A 21,613-nucleotide genomic window follows, 5' to 3' on the forward strand; every position below is an offset into this window, starting at 1 on the left:
GAAGCCTCAACTTGGTAACGATCGGATAATTCCTGAACTTTGACTTTCCACATCCAGAAAGTTTTTGGAGCCGTTTCGTTGTTGCTTTTTGTTTGTTTGTTTGTTTAAAAAGAGAGGAGCGCCACTTGTATGGTTTCTCCTTTTAGGGATTTCACAGCTTGTGTCTCTGCACCTCCTAAGCACAGCGTTCATCCTTCAGGCTAGTTCACTGCTGAGGCGCAATGCACACTGAAGAGTGTAAAAAGGGCTCCCCAAATTTTATCGAGTAAAACAGTTGGTTGCATATTTTGCATTTAACTAGACATGCTGAAATGGAATTATAATAATGCAGTGAAATGTATTTTCTACTGGAAGAATGCCAATGTGCTAACAAAAAAAAGGAAAAAATAAAAAGGTAACTTTTCCATAATGATCAGCAGACCTGAAGGACGGGCATGTGGGATGGAAAAGTTGCCGGCTTTTTCAAACTACAGGAGTTGGTCTAATAAAAAATTATTATGTCTCACCTACAGCCCTGCCTTATTTATACACTTCAAACACCCTGGCAGCAGCAACATTTCTAGCATCACCTTACCATGGCTGTTTGAACAGTCATTTAACTCAGATTTATGTCTTCAATACGAATCTGCGAGAAGATAACGTTTAAAACCACAGAATGGCTAAGCACTACAAAGGGTAAATATTTGATATCATTAGAACCCTATTAATCCCCAGCTTTGTAACTCCAGAGGAGTTTCATAGCAGGTTGCTCTCGGGGCGGGGTATTTACTCGTGTTTTAAGCCAAGAGCACCATTTGCTTTTCAGTCCTGGCCCATACTTCCCACCGCTCAGGAAATGGTCCAGATGCAGATCCCCCACCACGGGAGGTGACCAGCGGGGTCAGTGCTTTGAACGACGTCCTCTTCCCTCCCACGAGGACCCACCCGAGCGGGTGGAGGACCAGCAGAACCCCTCCTGGCAGCGTTCGAGCCCCGGACCCGGGGCAGGAGGGTCCACTGGTCCTTCCCGCCCGCATCCCTGCTGGTCCTGCTCCTTTGCAGGTGGGCAGCTCGTCCTCCCGCGCCAGCTGCCTGATGGAAACCCAGACACGAGCATCCTCGAAGGAAGAGCCGGAGATGTGGCGGAGCTCCGCAGGCGCTAGCCCGGTCACCCTGAGACAGGGAGCTGAGCCATCCCCAGGGACGCTGAGCAGCGCCCGTGACCTTCAGGTGGTGGGGACACAAAAGTGGGTTGTTTTGGGTTTTTTCCTAAGGGTGTGAATTGGAAAGTGTGTATACATATGTATATAGAATAAACTCCAGTCCCTTGTCCTGCAAATACTTTAGCCTAGCAGTCCTGCTGAATTAAACAGATTTACTTACCCTGTACTTAGCCTAAAGCAGAGTATATGTAAAAGTGTTTAAAAGCTAATCATTTTGCCCTAAATGTGGCAAAAGAGGGGTATCCTAACTGTATGTGGATCTTCCCAAACTCTAGGAATTTTATTTACTAAGTTACACCAAATTTAACTGTACTGGCACAAAATCATCGCAAGAAACACAACATGGTAGCAGTGAATACATGAAAACTATTAACCCACCCTCAAATGAAATGGCTTCATTTTAAAAAGGTTGCTCTAATTCCATATCTACGCACATAGACATACTTGTAGCACTGTATACTTTACGTAAGACAAAATCTTTCTCATTAACATAAAACAACAATGCACCAAATACAAGCACAAACGTGTGTGCCTTCAGTATATGCATAATATATGTGCACACACACACGCTGCAAAAAAATGCTTCAAGAACCTCAGATGATAAGAGGCTGGCAAGTTATTCATTATGCTGCTTCACTGCAGGATCAAAACAAGATGTTCAGAGGCATAATGGTCAAACGAAGACATACAGGTCTTCATTTGAATGGTAATGTTACAGACCACAAGATGATATTCCGGCATGTCTCGACTACATATAAACTAAAATACAAACACACAAAATGTATGCAAAATAGATTTCCTTTCAAAAGCAATGTCTTACCTTGCATGAAGAAGGAGCTAGGAAAAGTGCTGGCTGCTGGTTTTGAGGATGGATAACCTGGTGAATCCCTATTGTAGTCGGCAGTGCTTGCTGACGGGGCATAAACCTAAGGAAAAAAGACTAATTTAGTATGCCTTTAGCAGGAAGCAGGAAAGAAATATTGAGTTTTTACCTTGCTCAGTATAAATCCGTTCACAACACCACATAATTCTTCTCTCAGAACACAAAAACCTCAGTATATGTGTGACTGGAAAATAAATTTTAAGCTTCAAAAGAAACTCCAGCCTGACATTTTCCAGCTTTAAACAAGGATATTTGCAAGGTATTTGTCAAACTATGTATTTCTGTAAATAAAATGAACAAACAGATGTACATATGTTCTTCCTAGAGCATTACGGAGCTTAAAATAAACAAGAACTTGAAACAATGCTGATTTTCTCATATGAAGGCGTACAGACTTTACCCACTTAAGAACAGAACTGAAAGCACTGCAAGGAAGTAAAAAAACTATCTCCCAAACTAAAAAAAAAAAAAAAAAAAAAAAGGAAAGAAATTTAGAAAAACAGCATTATCAAGAACACTGAAAATTACAAACATATCTTGGGATATTAAATTCCCATGGATCGAGCTCTTTCCAGAGAAGCTTTAAAGGACTATTAAAAACCTGGATCTACACAAGACCACCAACACAGCATGTGTACACATCAGGGGAAAAACTCCTCCTTTCTTAAGACTTATTGTATTTGTCTATGCAATAAACTTAGTACGTGTGCCAAAAGACTCATTTACTTTTATTTGCTTACTAATACACCAGAGCCTTCTGCAACTTGCCTTTTAGAAAATATCTGCTGTATTTCTTGCTTTAGTTTAGTTCAACCAGGACAGCATTTAAAAACAAAATAGAAGCAAAAAAATCCCCCCAAACCAGTCAGGGCTGATAAGCGTAATTTATTATTTAGAGCGCGATTTATTCTCTCTGCCTATACGCTCCCTCAATTCCTCCGCGCTTTGTTTCTGCGCTGGAGGTGCCTCTCTCCAGATGGTCAGGAAGACTGAAGCACTGTCATCTCCTTGATGAAAATGGATACCTTCCTGCCTCCATTTTGAAGCAGGCAGCAGATCACAAAATTGGCAGAGCGCCTGCTCCGACGTTTGCAGGTCACAGCGAAAGGGAAGAGAAATCCACCAGCGAAGCACGGCCGCCGCCGGGGCTGGGAAGAGCGCCCAGCCAGGGCAGGGGGAGCAAAGGGCTCCTCTCATTAAAAAAAACCCAAAACCCCACCCGAACCCAAAAACCAGGGAGCAAAAGGCTGAGGGGCTGCAGGATGCAGAGTAACGGGCTCCCAGAGCCCCAGCAAGGAGCGGGACGGCGGGACGGGACGGGGCAGCCCGGCATCGCATCCCCGGGCGGCAGAGCAGCTCCCCTGGCTTCGTGAGCCCCAGCGTCGCCCGCGCAGACGGGGCCAGCAGCAGCTCAGCGCCTGGGACAAGCCCGACGTTACAAACCGAAGCAAAAGTCCTTTTTATGATACGGTGCCTCACGCCCCATTCGAGATCGATGCGGGTTCGGGGTCCTCGGCATTGGGCGCTCGGGAGAAGGAGACGTGTCCCACCGCCCGTAGGGTGGCAGCAGCTGGGAGCGAGCCCCAGGAAAGCCTGAAGACTATTTGGATGGGTAAAAGAAGAGGCAACGCAGCTCTGCGCCCAACTGGCCAAACCAACCCGCAGCAAAGCCATCGGCCAGTGCCGCTGAGTGGGACACTCCGGGTGGGACGCAGCCACCGCCAACCGCCGTGATACCGGCATCACGGGAGTCGACTTCCTACTCATGTGTCAGCATTTAACTGCATTAAAGGTACAAATAAATAACAAGTACTAGCCAAAACCCCGCTGCCTGCCTGCACGGGGGCAGGCAGGGCTGGCCCAGGCTGGGCAGGAGCACCCAGCTCTTGGGCATGCTGTGCTGTGCCGTGATTCCGGAGCAGGGCTGCAATTCCGGAGTAGGGCTGCCAAGTGCTCTCGCCACACACCACCATCCCAGGCTCTGCCGTGATGGTGAGGGACTGGGGCATCCCGCCACCCCAGGATTGGTCCCCGCAGCCATCGGTTGGGGCAGGCACCAGCTGTGACAGCCCCAAGTGTCACCTCTAATATCAGCACCTTCAGCATGGCTGTTTTCAGATGAGCTCTTCCTTTGGGATGGTGAGTGATGCAGAAAGCAAGCTGGCATGGGACGCTAGTGATGGTTTCAACCTGGGGCCGGGGGAAAGTTCCTCTTGACCTCAGCTCTTGCAAAGACGGGTGCTGTGATTCAGCTAAGGGAGGGGAGGTCGGGAACACAGGAAAGAGGCTTTTTGAAAAACCTGAGAGATGGGATGAAGGAGAGCTGTGGGAGGCATCAGTCAGCTCAAATCTCCGCTCTCTGGTCAGCGGGAGGGTAAGGAGATGCCTCCCCAAACACCCCTTCCCAACCCTGCCCTCTCCCACTGCTGCTCCTGCACCAGCTTCGAAAATGCTTCGTACAAGTCCTGCAGTTACCAGAGAACAACCCTACAGAAACTGCAGAGGTTTTCAGAAGAGATACCTGAATGTCAGATTTAATGCTGAAAGATTAAAGATGGACAGGTAGGGGTAAAAAAAAAGGTGCTTGAATATACCCAGTGCCCAGAGAGGAAGGGAGCACAGAGGTTGGAAAGCAGCAAGGACATCAAAGGCAGCGTGCTGGCTATGCCGGCGCTTTAATAAAACATGCGTCGGGCACTTCTTGCACTTCCAAACAAAGCAGCGTGCATGCGGATCGCAGAGCAGCTGCACTGCTCTGACACGTCTTGCAGGGGTGTAACGGGTGCCTCTGAAGAACAGCTTCGCTGTGCCACGGTATTTAACGTACAGGAATTTCTCTATTCTGCTATATCACGATATATTTAACAGCGCGGGGGCTTTCACTTGGTGCATGCCACTGCCTGGCACGGGGTTTTCTCCCTGGGCTGCACCCACAGAGTGGGGAGGGTCTCCTGGGAAGGGCGGTGCCCACCCCACCCTGCCCCACCCTGCCCCGCCCCTCCAGCACCACCTATTCCCGCCCTGGCCGGATACAGGATGCCCGTGCCACCGACTTGTGAGAGCAATCGCCCCTCTACCCAGAGGTGACCACGTCTTGCTCTCGCCTAAGTAGATCCCTGTTGTCCCCTACTTGTTGCGCTCGAGGTCACCAGGCTTGCGTAAAAGTTGGGTGTGCGTTTCTGAGGAAAAACAGTCAAAACTAGGTGTTTGTAACTCGTACGGCGAAAAGGTCCGACACCGTTACAGTTCTCTTCCCTCGCACTCATTTGACAGGTATCCCACCAAGCGCCCCGGCTGCCGGGGAGGTTTCCCAAGGGATTGGTGAACACCCAGTGGGTGACCTCATCGGTGAGGCAAGGCTTCCAGCGCATCCCACCTACCACGTGGGAAGAGCGGCTACCTGGGAAAAAATGAGATGGGCCCTGGCCTGGGAAGTGATGAAGAAAACCCCTCCTGTGTGCCCTCTGATCACTCCCGCTATTTTAGGAGTGACCGGTACCTCTCCCTCCCTGCCCCACCACAGGGACGGTCCCTCCTCGCCCACCTCTCCCCGCGCAGCCCTGCCCTCTTGCTCACAACGATATACGTTGGTCTCAACCTGAACGCCTGGTCTTTCCCATATTCCTGCAGCCATCCAGCCTAACTGCTTTCAGACATGACTCCAGCTCAACAAAAATTAGGTCCGGAAAGGGCCCCCTCCTGCCGACGGAAATTTGGCTTTGCACCTCGGCTTTCTGCAGTACCTGCAGCGCATGAGTTATAAAGGTCTAACGGCTCCCCGTACGCGCTGTAAAGAAAACGAGTATGTATTTTACGCCTCTTGCTGACTTATTCCCCAATTTATGAGTTTGCTTCGCTTCGTTGCTTGTTGTCAAACTGAACCGTAAAGCTGCGAGGTCAGAGTCTCCCAAGGCGGGTGCCTGAGCTGCAAAACTGCCCCCACGCCAGCGCTGCCCGCCACGCCGAGGGGGCTCGGTAGGAACACGCTTCAGAAATCACCCAAATATGCAGAGCCAGCACTTGAAAGGAATTTACAGAAAACGGTGTCGGCGGCTGAAGCCGTGGCGCTGGCTGGGGATGCCCGTGCAGCGGCAGGGCGCTGCCGTGGGGTCTCGCCTGCCTGCAGCCGCACTTCGCCCGCCCTGGTAGCAAAAGGAGACGCGCCAGGACAAGGCGGCGATTCAACCTGGGTCAGACGCCTTCGGGGATTTTGCTTTACTGTTGTCAGCAGTCGTATGAAGACACTGAATGACGGCTTTGGCACGTTCTGGGCGCGCGGGTCAGCCTGGAGGCTGGGAAGGGAAGGAAAGCGTCAGGAGGAGCAGGGGAAGGCGGACGGAGGCTGGCGGTCGTGAAATGACAGGAAAAATAGCCAAAATAAATGCCAGCTTACAAAGTGTCATGTAACTGGGTGTAACTCTTCCTCGCTAAAGACAGAGTTGATTTATTCTTCTGTTGGTTTTACAGCTGAATTTTCACACAGTGAAAGCCACTGGGCTGAAGCAAATTAACTCGTTTTGCTGTGACAGGCTCAGTCACAGGAAGAATTTGAGGAGCTATAAGGTAGCTTTTTTAGAAAATTGTGTATTTCCTAAAGAAGCGTCACTCTTTCAACATAAATATTCATTATTTTCAAATTTTTATCACAGTGGGATTCTCATGTTATCACGACATTAGCTAAGAGCACACATGGAAATTCCTCTCATGTTAAAATGTGCAGAAGTCTCCAGATTTGTTTCCCTCTGTATCATCGGGACTGCAGTACTTTCAACAGGCAGTAAAGAGAGCGTAGGAGATGATTAACTAGATGAACAATATTCTGACTGGCCCCTGTCTTTTTGTCATTCTTCCACAAAGCAATGTTTAAAATAGCAAGCAGTGTATTATTTAATCACGTTGATAATCTGTCCAAAAACGTTTGCCAGATAATTTTACAAAGATGGAATTGCGCCGATAACCCCATTTAAACAGAGACATCAATTATCATGAGTAAGTGTTGGTAAAGAAAACAACCCAATAACTTGATCCAGAATAGTGAAAGTAAACCAGGTTAAATTTATGGCACTGGTAAAAAAGGGTAATGTGCTGTCTCCAAAAAGGCAAGAGGGAGCAAACCGCAGATGTGTACAAGTGACTTTCTGATTTGACAGAAAATATATTATAGATTTAAAGATGTTAATATTCTTAAAAGAGTGCCTGAATTTAGAAAATCACTCTGACTCATGCTGGGAGGTTTGAAAGATGATGAATAATGATCTGGGAAAAACACGCCATGCTGTAATATGACATGATGAAAAAATTATCACATTGTTGCCATTTTTGGGAGCCTGCCTGCAAGTTCCAAACACCTTTTCTTCTTCAATTCTTCTGGAAAGCTCGCTGTCCTGGGAACGTGTTTCCAATGTCTTTCATTTTCCAGTATTCAAGAGACTCGGTCAGCAGAGCCTCCGGCCAAGCCGAGCATCCCTGGCTGCTGGCGGGCTGGACGGACCACGCGCTTGCCCTCTGCCCACGGCGCCGTGCTCAAGCCTTGGGGGTCCAGAGTCCACCAAATAAACGATAAACGGCCTCGAAAACACCTATTAGTAAGTCATAATACTAGCTGTCGAGTGAACTGGAGGCGTGCTGGTTGGTGCTGGCAAGGGCTGGGGGCGAGAAACCCCAGCTCCGCGGGTCAGGGATGCGGCCACCCCTCGCAGACATCGCCGGTGGGGATGCGCGCGCTTCCCAAGTACCGGGAGATGCCTCCGGCATCGAGGCACCGCGGGGCCAGCCGTCCCACCGCAGTCTCTCCATCAGGCTGGCCGGGGGCGGCCGGCTGAGGGTGTTTGGAAGCCCAGCCCGAGCAAGGAGATGCAAGAGATTGTCTTTTCCCCTTCCGTCGTGGCTCTTCTCCTCGTCTACCTCCACCTCTCTTCCGCTCCCAGGCACTGGCGATACCGTTGCCAGAAGATTTCAGACTTCCCCTCAAATTGAAACGCGTCTCCATTTTCCTGCTCATGAGATGCTCTGAACGAGGCAGGGAGGACATCCCTCCGGCGCAACGGCTGTGTCGGCGCAACAGGGCTTGGGCAGCCCCATCCCGGCCTTCGCGCCCAACGTGAAATTAGGAAGAATCTATCACCTGGCACGCATGGCACCAATGTAAAGCACAAGCTGTAAAACGCAACTGTGATTGTTTCTGTGTATGGAGCAGTCCACTTAAATAGGTACCTGATATAAGGAAACATTTGTGAAGAGAATAAACCCATCAATCAGCAGTCCAGAGACTTCAAAATACATGGCGAAACTCCTTTAAAATTAAGATCTCAAAGAGAACATTTATTAAATTATAAGTGCATTACCAAATGGCAAAGCGTACTGGCTATCAGAACTGTCAGGAGGAATAAACCTGCTCGCTGGAACAAGCTGCTCTGCATTAGCAGATGTCAGCTTCGCATAGAGGGAAAAACTCTTTTAAGCGAGTACCTGACCAAGCAGCAAGCGCTCGTTGCCGGATTCTCTCCAAGCCTGCCGCACCGGCCATGCCGTGCCGCCTCGGTGGTACCGGTTGGCTTCCGCCAACCGGACTGAACACACGCGAGCCGAGGACCGACCGCTGCCATTTACGCTCTCAGATATTACAAATTTCTCGGTTGCAACCTGTTCCACACGCTCCTAATGACCGGGGCTGCTCGCTGCCTCTGCAGCCCGGGAACCCGCCAGCCGCCCGGGGCTGAACGCAAGACCCGAGGATGGCACTGCCCCGGGCGGCAGCGGGGCAAGAGCTGGTGTAGCAGCACGGTCCCCAGCCAGAGCACGCAGAGGGACATGTTCTCACCAGCAACACTGAAAAACTTAAATATTAAAAAAAAAAAATTTAAAAAGTCACTACTCCTTCCTTTATGACCACTTGAGGGACACACTCCGCTGCTGTTCTCACTCCTCCCAGCTCTGCCATCAGACCAGCGACTGCTCTGCCAGGCTAGGGCTGAATTTCCCCAGCTTTTCGTTAAAAATAAAAAAAAAATAAAAACTCTGTACTTTAATATGCGCAAGGAGCAGACCCCCCTTTCCGCGGGCTGACCTGCTCCAGGTTTCCAGCAGAAGGGCACTTTTCAAGCCGCAGGTCCCTAATTTCGGCCACATGTTGCTGCGGGTGAGCGGGGGGAGAGGAAGAGGAGCGGGGCGCGGGGGCGGCGGGCGCTGATGAAAAGCGCAGCCCCGCCAGTGAAGCACATTACCAGCCTGGCCTGGAAGGGGCCGGAAGGAAAACCCACCCACCTCACCCTGCGTTTATTCTATCAACCTGCAATCGCGGCAATCAAAACCAGATGTCGGCTCTTCCAGATCTTTCTCACAGGACAAACACGCGAAAGGGCCTCGGGCCTGGCGTTGCCATCAAATGGTAATTGAGACCATATGAGCCCCAAATGCAGAAGAGCACATGCGAACCGCTCCCCCCCCCGGCCCCGTGAGAGGTATGAAATTGCAGGTCCCGCTGAGCCGTTAAGTGCACGGTGCGCCGTGAAAAACAAGTGTACGCGGCCAGGGGAACCACCTGTACGGCACGCCGCCCCCGCCAGCGCCCGCGGGGGGGCCGGGGGCTCTCCGGGGTTAACGACAGAGGTTGGCCAGCGCCGCGGAAAGCGAGCGCAGGTGCGAGACCCGGCGCTCGCACGCATCCCGCCATCGCCTTCGCGTCGCCTCCGTGAACCGGCGCCGGTTCTCCGGCACGCACCGTCCCCACGCGCCGAAAACCCCGGCTCCGGGCTGCGGGTTTTGGGGCAGGTTCGGTCCCGTGATTATCTCCTCTCCTGCTGCTCGCGTTCATTAAAAAACGCGAGCGAGACTCGTTGACCGCGACCCCGCGGGCCGAAACGCCTCTCGGTGAAGGTTTTTGCACCAGGGATGCGCTCCCTCCACCGGGCTCCCACCAGCACGAATTTTGCGCGGGACTGGCCCAGCGTACCCAAAAACGTCTGGCTCCCCTCCCGCTCCGGCGCGGGCAGCGTGCTCTGCCCCGCCGGGCCCTGGGTTTCCTCTCGTTTGTACAAATGCCGTCAAGCAGGAACTCGCAAAGACTGACGTCGACTCAAAAGCCACTACAAAGTGCCAGCATTTACAAACCACAGCTCGTTTTGAGGTGAAACGCTGCAATCTGGACCAAACCACCTACTTGCCGCGCACTGGTTGTTCCGCTCCCACCAGGAATCGCTGCTCGCACAAAGAGCTGCCCTACGCTCAGCATGCCCTAAACATTAGCTGCCTGGCTTTTTTTTCCTTATCCCACCCTATATGATCCTCTGAGTCCGCAGATCCTGTTCAGTTAAAATGTCTTCCAGATGGGACTGCTGAATACTGCATCTCGTGAACGCCCAAAGTTAAAAAGGGGTCAGCTAAATTAGAGAAAAAAAATTACAACATTATGTCATCCCTGTGCAGTAATACATGCTCTAAAAAAGCAACAATAACATAAATAGACCCAGAGGTTTTCTATTCAGACTCTGATTTCTTTCTGCCATTTGTCTTTATCACGCAGCTCTCCCGGATCGTTACCAAAGCAGCGCAAGAGCCAACGCCACCACCACCAGCCCAGTCGGGAACCGCAGGTGAATTCTGCTCTAACGTGACATCGCTTCTCTGGGATCCCAGACAACCAGGAGCCAGAGCTCACCAAATGGTCTTGCCAAAGCCCAACTGTTTCCAGCAGGCGTTAGGGAAAGTAAAGGAAGAGCGAGAAAAGGAGAACACCAAAGAGTGGCCAAGGAGAGACGGGGAGATGGCTGCCTACAGCAAGAGGAAGCCCCAGGGACGAGGAAGGAAAAGATAGGAAGCAAAGCAGAAAGAAGAGCGAGGGAAAAATGCATGGAGAGGGACATTTAATAACTAGGTAGCAATGGGCCATAGTCACGGGCACAGCAGAAAGACCTCCATGTTTTCCAGAGCATATTACAGAAGGATCCCTGGAACCACCAGCGGTGAGCCCAGCCAAGAGGGGCAGAACCAGAGAGCGGCGTCAGACACAAAACCTTCCGCACAGCTGAGTGACATGCAGCTGGGCATGGCTTTGCCATCTGGGTTTCTTTTTCTTCTTTTTTTTTTTAGCCACCAGGCCCCATGGATGTGAGCACGGGGGGATCAGCCTCCGCCAGGTCAGAGGGACGGGAGCAGAGGAGGCTTTGAGAACCAGAGACCTGCCCTGCAGCACTCCAGGCTTCAGCACGACTCTGGCTGTGCTTCTCCGAGACATGAGCCAGCCGTCACCAGCCCTGCTGGCATCTGGAGAACGCACGGGTGAAGTGATAGAAAGACAGCACAGAAGATGCAACAGAGGCTGCAGCGAAACGAGAAAATTCTAGATTCTGGAGACGCTGACTCCATGAAAGCGTCCATGAAGGAGGTGGCGACTCAAGAGTGGAGAGAAAGAGTTGGCCAACTTACCCGATTTGGGTAAACCAACACGCAACCCTCACGGCGAGTACTGGCTAGATGGGCCTGGCTGCGGCGGGGCTCAGGGAAGGACCCCGAGGATGCAGAGGGCAATGGAGAGGAGCAGGAGACGTCTCCAGGAGGAGAAGCAAAAGAGCAAAATCGAGAGGGAGTGGGTAGGAAGAAAGGACAAAGAACCAGGGGTGTGATGGGAGAGATGGGACAAAATTAAAAAATTAAGCCGACATCCTGCAGTTACCAGGATTTTAACAGTTGCAGATGCTCAGCAAGGCAGAACCAGACCTCCAAAAAGCAATAAAGAGGGAGCAGAGGAAAAAGAGTGGGAAAACAGAAATAAAAGTGATGATGAAAAGAACAAAGGTGCCACTTGGATCAGTTCCAGGGGCAGTTTCCATACGTGAATTCTAATTCACATTTCATGTAAGATAGCATGTTTCTAAGCATTTATTTTTTTAGTAAAGGAGTTCCCAGAAGAGACAAGAAAAGGAAAAGGACTATTTCATGCATTTTCCTTCTTTTGGGATCTGCTTTCTAACTTCCTTTTCTCCACTGCATTTATTGAGAACCATTTTGTGTTGGGTTTTTTTTTTTTTTTTAATTTTCTATGCTCTGTTTACAAATACATGTAGAGACAGTGAATGTATCAGACATCTGCCCGTATTCTCCTCTCAAATCTCTCCACAAGAAAAGAGCCTTAATTTTGCAATCTTCCAGTGTTTCTGGTCATTATCTACCTAGCACAGTGCAATCAAATAATTTAAAGCATATACAATCATTAATTGGACCTTATCTGTTTGCCTAAAGTCCTGACACGAGCTCCCAACAGCGGTGGGTTGTACACCCGGCCGCGTACCCCCACGGCGGGTGTCAACCAGCAGAGCTGATGGCGGGGCTGTGACGTTCATCCGTGGGGAAAGAGGGGACCGAAGGGGGCGCAGGCTGAGCTGGGCGCACTGGGAGGGACTGGGCAACCCAAAGGAAACCGTGCTTCACCAGACAGCACTAGGGATGGAAACACCCCTGCTGAGGACTAAGGCTGATGGAGCATCCCCAGGAGATCGGCTATAAACTCCTCTACTACCAGCTAGGACGCCAAGCCTGCCGTCAGGCACCGGTGCCCCAGCTCCAGCCCACCCCTCCGTCAGCAGTGGCGGAGAATCACAGAATAGAATGACAGAATCATCTAGGTTGGAAAAGACCTTTAAGATCATTGAGTCCAACCGCTAACCTAGCACCGCCAAGTCCACCACTAAACCATGTCCCTAGGTGCCACGTCTACACTCTTTCTACAGAGAGGTGGATGCACCTGCTGCACTCCCCCAGGGAAGCTGGGATTTCACCCAGTGCTCTGCGTGTACTGGGGAACTCCGGGATAACTGGATGCTCAACCGACCCAAGTGGAAACGAAGGTCTTGGTGACGAGCGGAAAGGAGCCCAGACCGGATTCTGCTTTCCTGCAGTTCGGTTTTTAGGAAGAGGCGGGGCCTGATCCGAACCCAGCGCCTCAGACCCATCTCGGGTAATGAATCACGAGCTGTGCCCTCTGCGGAAATGTCTTCATCTCCGGGAACGGCGGGAAGTGGGGTGACAGCGGTTTCAGGTGCCGAGACACAATAAAAACAATGAGGAAAGAAAATGTTTGCTTTTTATGTCAGCAGAGATGTCAGTACCCATTAATAAATCTATCTGCTAAATCTACTCTTATTCATGTGGGACATCACCAAGTTAAAGTAAAATAAATTATCTTTAATTAAATGGAATTGTCGTCTTCCTCCTGCTATCATCCCCAATTATTACATCCTAATCAGCCCTTTTGGGAGAAGGCATGAGGGAAGGCTGAAAGGCACATTTACTATAAACAATTTCTCTCTCTGTCAAGAGATGGAAATTTTATTTTAATTATTGTTTAGGACTATGATTTTCACCCAGTTTCTGATGAAAGGGATTAAAAGTTGAAAATGCCATCATTCAAAGAAAGGAAGAAATCTGTTCATGTCATCGCCGCAGAGCAATTTCCTCCTAGTCCCTCCTACAATTAAAGCCCAGAGCAAGGCAGAAGCAGTTAGGAAATATGCAAGTCATTTGTTTAAACTTCTTTATTAGGATTTCCAGCGGAGACTTATGTTATAAAATATTTTGATCGAAAAGACGAGGTAGATGCATTAGGTTGGAGGGGAGGGTGGGAAGGGGAAATCTGGAGGCCAGCTCCAAGCCAGAGCCAGGCTGGGCTACAAAGATTTCTGCTCTGCCCAAGTCCATGCCGCAGTACTAGGCTGAAGTAAATGCATCAGAAGTTCGAACCCCTTGAACCCCATTCCTCTGGGATGAATCGCACTTGAAAAGCAGCCTGCAAGCTTTCCGCTGCCTGGGCAGCGCTTGCCTACGCAGCGCACCTCGTGCTGGGGAAGGGGAGCGGTTCTGAGTAACCTTGATTAATATCGAGAGTATCAGGACTGTGTGAATCTGCACGGTTTAAATGCGAACATGGGAAATTCAGAAGGTTGACATGCAGATTTGGGCTTGGCTGAGTCTGACTCAAACTCAAACTCCGTCATGTGAAGATGGGCGGACTCAAATCGGAAAGAAAAAAAAATAATACAAAAAAATAATACCGCTCCAAAGCTCCACCGGTTCACAGCCCGAGCTGCACACAGCTGTATTTGAGAAGTTTAGTTTGCTAGTGTTTAAAAAGCACTTTGAATGAAGGGTACTCTCGGGGTCTGATTTTCAAACACGCTCCGAGTTGTGTTTTCCCCATTACCATGACTGCATGTAAATGAAGCACTTGTGCCCGCGACTCTGCCGCGCCGCTGCTCCGTAATCCTTTGTACACAGCCAGGCTATGCAATCACCGTAATTGTGCACACAAATTAGGCACACAAAACAGCCCCGGCACAGGCTTGAGAATCGAGTCTTACAAGCGTGAATAGTGTCACATACTCAAACACACCAAAATCTGGGGCTGCGATTCAAACCCATGGGCTCCAGTTGACTTGGACAGCCTGGGGCAGCCCAAGAGCATGCTGATGGAACCAGCATGGACACGGATAGGAAACCCTACCCAACAACTGAAAAACTTAAAAAAGAAGAAAAAAAAAGAAAAAAGAAAAAAAACCAAACGAAAACCACCCCCCCAACATAGTTTTCTTTCAGAGTTTAGCTGCTAAATAATATTGATAAGGCATTATAAAAAATGAACACTGTAGCTTAAATAACTGCATTTAAAGGAAAGCCAGTGATAAATACATCTATTTTTTAAAATTTCAGCCTGCTTCATCCATATTATAGAGAGAACTCTGCTGATCAAAAACTCAACATTGTTTTAAAATCTCCTTTATTCACTGTCAGCACTGATAGCCGTGTTCTAGCTCAATTTAGCTTTTAATAAAGCTGGGCATTTAACAACGACTTTTCACAAAGCTTTTAGCAATGACCGAGCGTTTTCATCTTTATCTTCGGTTCAAGCTTACTGCTGAAATTAACTAAACCAGAAAAATGTAACCCAAAATATTTTTAGAGGACACATTATGACCGTCATCTGAACTGTGCCCTTCTTGTGCGTTAACATTCACTTACCTGAAACCTTCTAAGACGTAATTCTTATAATAACCCCTCAAGCCAAATTTACCAATGATGCATCAAGTCTTTTCTTAAGTTATTGCTGTTCAACATCACCAGAAGTTAAAGCTGCACTTCCCTAATTAAATCTAAGGCCCTGTATGTACTGGTTTTAAAACACGTTCCTCTCTCTGCCAGTTTTGTTTTTGCTTGCTCGTCGACTGCGGAGTCCCCGAACACACTCTGAACAACTGCTGCCCAATTATGAAACAAGATATATTTCAGATAATAATGAAATTATTCACCAGAGAGAAAATACAGATTATGACAAGAAATGGAACAAGGAGCAACCACTGAATCCTGCTTAATTAATGCAACTTTTTTTTTTTAAAATGCACTTTTCAGGGTGTAGCACTGTTTTCATTTAACACTGCTTTGAATTGCCGCCTACAGAAGTTAAAAAAAAAAAAAAAAAGGAAAAGAAAGAAACCACAGCTATACAAGCCTGCTGACTTCTTATAAAAGAACCAGTTTTAAACTTGTTTACACTACTGATTCCAAATGAATTCAAGATGGTGGCTAGTTAAAGAAAGGGAGACCATGCCAAGGATTTTGATCAAAGAACTTCAATTCAACAATGTTCAGTTTTAATTGACCACTAATTAAGCTACATTAGTCAAAGAAAAGTCTATATCACTTCTGAGTAATGAAGAAAAGAATTCATTTAACCCTGTCCTAGCCCTCCTCCAGCCAGCTTACAGAAAAGCAGCTTCTCAAGTATCAGCCTTGGAAGCATTTCCAATATTAATAGGCCAAAAAATTTTTTAAAGAGAAAAAAAAAAGTGTCGGAGGAGGGCGAGCTTTCCCAGCTCGCATTCCTTCTTCCGCGGGGTGAAGCCGTCTCCCAGGCAGAGGCATTTTTGTACAGAGAGGAGTGAGCGACGAGGGGGCAGAAAATCCAGAGAGCTCTCAGCTGCTTGGCACCGTGTGCTGGGGAGAGGGCGAGCTGCACCGGCACAGGGCGGCACCGACAGATGCATACACGTACGTCTGTGTATTTATGCATGCATACAGCCTGAATTTTGACAAAGTACAAAAAACTCTATAAAAAAGGTCCCCTGCGACCACAGGAGTCCCCCGAGCAGCTCCGCTGACCTGCAGGGATGCTGAGGTCCTTCCTCGACGTGACAAAGCCGTTGATTCATGCATGACTCTGCTTCAAGGATGCCAAAGGAAACCTACGCCTAATGAAACGTCGGCTGCAAAACTGGGCTCTGAAATGCATTAGGGAATGAAATATTGTTTTCCAATTTAGTGTTTATGTCCTTTAAAAGTCTGCAGGATCAGATAAATTAGAGGAACCAAACAGACGCCAGCACGAGCTTGCTTAGAGCAGGAAGGTTAGACATGGCAACGCTGAGAGATGGCGCAGGGACAGGCAAGTAGGTTTTGAGAAATGCTGAAAGTTCACAGTATTCCTGTTTCGCAGCTAGGGAGAGAAGTTTGCACGATGCAGTAAACGACGCCATGGCTTTGCAGCTCCACAGTGTCGCAGCACTCTTTGATGAGGGCTATACTTGTGGCCTTAACTTGCATTATATTTTATCCTAATGATTTTTGGCAACAAACTACTGCATTTCATAGAATAGAATTTAATGAGTACCATATCTTTTTTTAACATTCTGCCAAATGCTCATTAAAATGCACTTGTTTTTGCAATGCAATAGCTAGCTATATGAAACCAAAATATTAATGCAAATTGGCATTTCTAAGTTTAAAGCGGTATTTGCATAACAGGAACCAAACATGGTGCAAGCTGAAAGAGAGCACACAACACAAATGCCTCTTAACACCATAATTATTGCAAGGAAAAAATGATGGTTTGTGCACACCATCACGAGCTCCAGGATAAAGCATCTGCCAGTTTGCGACACTGTTATCTCCCGATGCCCAGTCTCACCAAGAAAAGAGTGTCTGAAAAGACTGTGCACTCACTGGAGCTGATAAACAAGATAGGTATAAAATGAAATTTTAAAAAATATGAACGCATTTATGCAAATATGACTATCCTAACCAAAAATTACAAGAGGCATTTGAATACAGGGCTGCCGGTAGCAGTGAAAGATTAGCTTGTTAGTTGAGAGCCACAAGCGAAGCCAAAGGTATTCCTACTCTAATAAAGCAGTCATTAGCTGTAGTAATCAGTACCTCAAAGTAAGTACGGTTATGAACCAGACTTCGGACTCTGACACAGCAGTATTTCAAAAAAATGTGTCTCTACCACAAGTGCAAAGGAGCTACTCAGAAAACCAATTACTCCCTACCTATTAGCAAATGGGCGTCATCAGACCAAAGGACATCTCTGCTGTGGCATCAGCACTGGAATAAATCTTAAAAGAAGCTTCCCTTGGGGTGTACGCTGCTTTGCTTAAACACAAAGAGGAGTGGGCAAAGCCTGGGACCTGCAGTTTCTGCAGGGGTACAACTGTTAACTCTATCTTAAAAATAAAGTTGAACCATGCTATAGTTGCTTTCTCAGAGCTATCAGAAAGCATAAAAGGAACTCAAGAATTTAGCTCGTGGATCATCTGTAAGATCTGACCTTTACGTTAGAATGCCTCGTGTGTCTAGGAAAAGGAAGAAAGATGCCTACCATGCCAGAGGGGGGCTCAAAAGTCCTCCAGCTCTTGTTAATGGGATGTGCTGGCACCAGCACACGGAGAGGCAGGGCTTTTTCAGGATCGTGCCCCAGGGGAGCCCGGAGCACAGGACTGGGACTGGGGAGCCCGTGCCTGCTGACACGGAGTTAAAGGGTTAAATTCCCACTGACCCAGTCCTACAGAAGCAAAGCTCCGTCGGGCACAGGTAGCCCCTCTAACGCCTGCTGCCATTTGTTGCTCTCCATTGAGGGCTTTTATTAATCGCACGAGGCATCCCTGCAGACCGTCGCCAGCGTTTCTCAAACGGTTAATGGTTACTTCCGTGGCCGACGTAGAAGGGAACCAAACCATTAAGCCAACCATTCTGAAGGAAGCACTAAAGGTAGAAATTTTCAAAACTTCCGACCTGAAAGCGCTCCCACCTGTGCGCTGATAACTGCAAACACACCAACGCACACATGAAAGTCTGTATTTATGGTTCTTCTTTCTTTTTTGCAAGTAAGAGTCCTGGGATCGCATCCAGCTGGGAGTTTTAGTATGCACAGATTTAAGCACATGAATATTTCCAATGAAGCCACTGCATGCATGTACGTGCTTATGAGAATCTGGTCTACATCTTACTGGAGATTAAAAAGACAAAAAAAAAAAAAAAAAAAATCCCCTTTTCTGCAAATGACAGCTCAACATAAGTACCCAAGACCCTATAAATTGGCACTGGGTGACTGGGACCTCAGGCTGGACATCATAGATGGACATCAAGAAGTTACCAACAGTGCAAGTCCATAGCCACATACACTATATTTAAACACTCATTTAAGGTGATTCAGAAATGCAGATGACTGAGCCAGCAGCCCAGTTGTCACCGTCCAGTCTTTCTTCATTAGACTTTCTGAACTTTCCCCAAATATTTTTCATTAGAGAACAGTTGTACTTTGAAAGCATTTATAATCTGCTTTTAAGCAAAAAATATAAATGCTGTGGCTGCTGCGGTGCTGGACCCAGGCTCCAGACCACATCCCCGCACCCCGGCCAGCCCTCAGCGCCGTACCTGGGGCGGGCACAGCCTATGCCCCCTGGATTATGGAGTTTGTCCCAGGAAACTGAAAATGCTGCCATTTCCTCTCAGATCAAATACAGAGCTACAGGACACAAAAAGGATGGTTTAACGTGGCGTGATTTTATTTACTGGATCTTTCTTCCCTTTTTTCCTTTCCCTAGCACAGTAAAAGTTGCTATGAAAAATAGTTAAGGCTATAAATAAGACACCAAGACACTGAAAGCAAATTACCATCCTATGAGTTAATAGCATACCAAATTAAAGACCTCAGTCTAGATCTTTTGAAGATCTACAACTGCAACCTCAAAATTGTGGCAGATCTCTGCATGCAATCGGAGCAGCAGAACTTATTTCGTATTCCGACTTCCACAGATCTGTGTGTGTGGTTCAGGCAGCGAGGGGGATTATCAGAAACAGGCTTCTGCCAGAAGTGATCAGTACAGAGCTGTCTATACATGTGTAATTTTATTTTCCCCTACAAGGTGCCCTCTCTTGGCTTTGGCAGAATCAACAGCCCTTCTTCACGAGACAGATGTGTGCTGGCACGGCGCTCGCAGATTCGTTAACCAGGGGAGATGGTGCTCCCCGGGAATAGGGGGTATATTTATTTTTTCTCAACGCTGAAGCAGACTATTATCCTACGGTTCCTAAGACTGTGCTGAATATGAATTCTCCACAGTCCCACAGATGCTGAACAGTGGCCACCTCCATTGCCTTTCCGATCAGAAGTGACCCCCCCTTCCAATAGATGTGCCACTGGTGTGAGGAAGGGCAGGCTGGGGAGAAAAAAGGAGAGGGAAAAAAAAAAAAGAAAATAAGATCATCCCAACAGATGGTGGCTATCGGCCACCAGGACGTGAGACTGAACTGGGACCGGTCACCTTGCATCCAACCTGCCTGAAGTAGATTAGCACAAAAGCATTGTATTCTAACGAACCACTGAAAACAACATGTGTTTAACTTCTGAAATGGTGAACAGTTCGTAAAACACTAATTTAGGAAGTCAAACAAAAAAACATCCACACCATTTGTTGTTGTTGTTTTTGTTTTCCTGATAAAAATAGCGACCGGCAAGTTTTATCCTGGAGATGGTTTTTATTTACAAGTTAGAAGTCTCAAATGGTGGGAAAGAAAAAGTAGTATTCTGTTTGGCAACTACACTTGCCTGGGAGCACCTTCACAGGCAGCGGGATCCCGGCAGCCCAGAAACTTCCCTGCACCCTCTGCGAGGGGTCCTGGGACCGGGCAGGGGTTCCTGACCATCGCCGGCCAGCAACGGTTGTGTTTCCTTATCCGACTCCTGGGAAGTGGGATTACTATCCCGAAGCACCGCGTATCAGCTTACGTTACCTTATTTAAGTTTTCAGCACTACCCCCTCTCTTTTTCAGGTGTCAATAGGAAAATCAGTTTTGCATCCCGGCAGCTGCCATCACTCGGAGCCTCGCAGCTGTCCCCGTTCCCAAACCACATGCAAGGATGTGCTGCAAACCGAATGGGGGGAAGATGGCTGATCCACGCTCATCCCTCCCTTTGCCAGCCAAACTTCCCGTCGGACCGGCACCGGGAGCACACGGACATCTTGTCACGGGCTCCGGCGCTGAACCGTGCCGTGACGATTGTGGATGCAGAAGGATTTGCTTTCTGCAGTAGGCATGGCCACGGTTTAAAATGGCAAGAAACACATTTGGTGTTCTGCTTACATCCCCCCTCCCTCCCCTCTGCCACAGCTGAAGAGTATTTTTTCACTCTGGAAATAGCATTAATTCCAAAAAATCTGGAATCCAATAGCCACCGCAAGACTGAGGATGTATTTATGCAACCATTTTGCTGTGAAGCTGGAGGGGATGTAAGAGAGATGCAATACGTATCAGGTGTTCAGAAATCATAGGAATCCAAATCCTTCTGTAACTCAAAATCTGTAACTGTCTAAGCACCTCAAACAACCACCACTTAAAAGACATTGATAGCTTAATCATTTCTTCTTCAGCTCTTATATTCTACCTATTTTACATGGGGGCAGAGCAACATTTGAGAGCAGCTGAACTGGCGTATTTCCTTATTCCCGTTCCCAGCAATCAAACTAGAGACTGCAAGCAGCAGAGAGTGCCATAACAAATATTTAGCTAACGTGCAGAAAAGAATAGGAAAAACCACGTAAGGCCTGGGAGGCGGGCGGCGCTGCCTCGCCGAGGGAAGCCCGGGGGGCTGACGATGGGCTCCCCCAGGGCCGTGGGCGCTCCTGGGCCAGCACCCGAGCATCTCCTGGGCACGGCGGGATGCTTCGGCGCGGTGGGATGCCAGCAGGATCGGGGACCGGCTGGGGCAAGAACAGGGGGAGACACGCCAGTGTGCTTCCCGTTTCAGAAAAGCAGCACTTGACAGCAACTGTATAAAGCTGCTTTAGCCTTACCTAGCTGGGATTCTCACCTAGATTAATGCGCTCTGCTGACGATAACACAAATCCTTTGAAAAATACAGGCTCTCATTGTGTGTAACGGGCATTCAGTCCCCACACAAACACCTTTATCTGGGCTGTATTTGCTTGCAGGGACCTCATGCAGCAGGTATCGGAGAGTTCTACCTCTCCCTCTATTTGCATATTTTTTTCTAAGCTGCGTAAGATTTCTGAAAGCCTGTTAATCACTTGACTGCAAGAAAGAGCCACTGCAAAAAGCAAACCTCCGCTTCAGATACACTCGCGGTCCCTTCCAGCCCTTCCACCGCTCACAAAGGCAGCCGAGGGAGCACAGCCCTCGCCCCCCGTGCTGCTCCGCAGCCAACTCGACTGCGGTGACAGGTGCACTAATAATAATATGCTGG

The 21,613-nt window shown here is 48.4% G+C and overlaps 1 protein-coding gene across 4 annotated transcripts in view; it reads right to left on the reverse strand.

Annotated features, from left to right (window-relative positions):
- TCF4 (transcription factor 4) overlaps positions 1 to 21,613 on the reverse strand; it is a 239,385-nt gene that overhangs the window by 38,592 nt on the left and 179,180 nt on the right. For all 4 annotated transcript variants that reach the window (XM_010583045.1, XM_010583044.1, XM_010583043.1 and 1 more), the window contains one exon: positions 2,023 to 2,128. In XM_010583045.1, coding sequence (XP_010581347.1) covers positions 2,023 to 2,128 — 106 coding nt within the window. The remainder of the gene's footprint in view (positions 1 to 2,022; positions 2,129 to 21,613) is intronic.

The sequence above is a fragment of the Haliaeetus leucocephalus genome, unplaced genomic scaffold (assembly GCF_000737465.1).
Source record: "Haliaeetus leucocephalus isolate CR32 unplaced genomic scaffold, Haliaeetus_leucocephalus-4.0 Scaffold866, whole genome shotgun sequence".
Taxonomy (NCBI): domain Eukaryota; kingdom Metazoa; phylum Chordata; class Aves; order Accipitriformes; family Accipitridae; genus Haliaeetus; species Haliaeetus leucocephalus.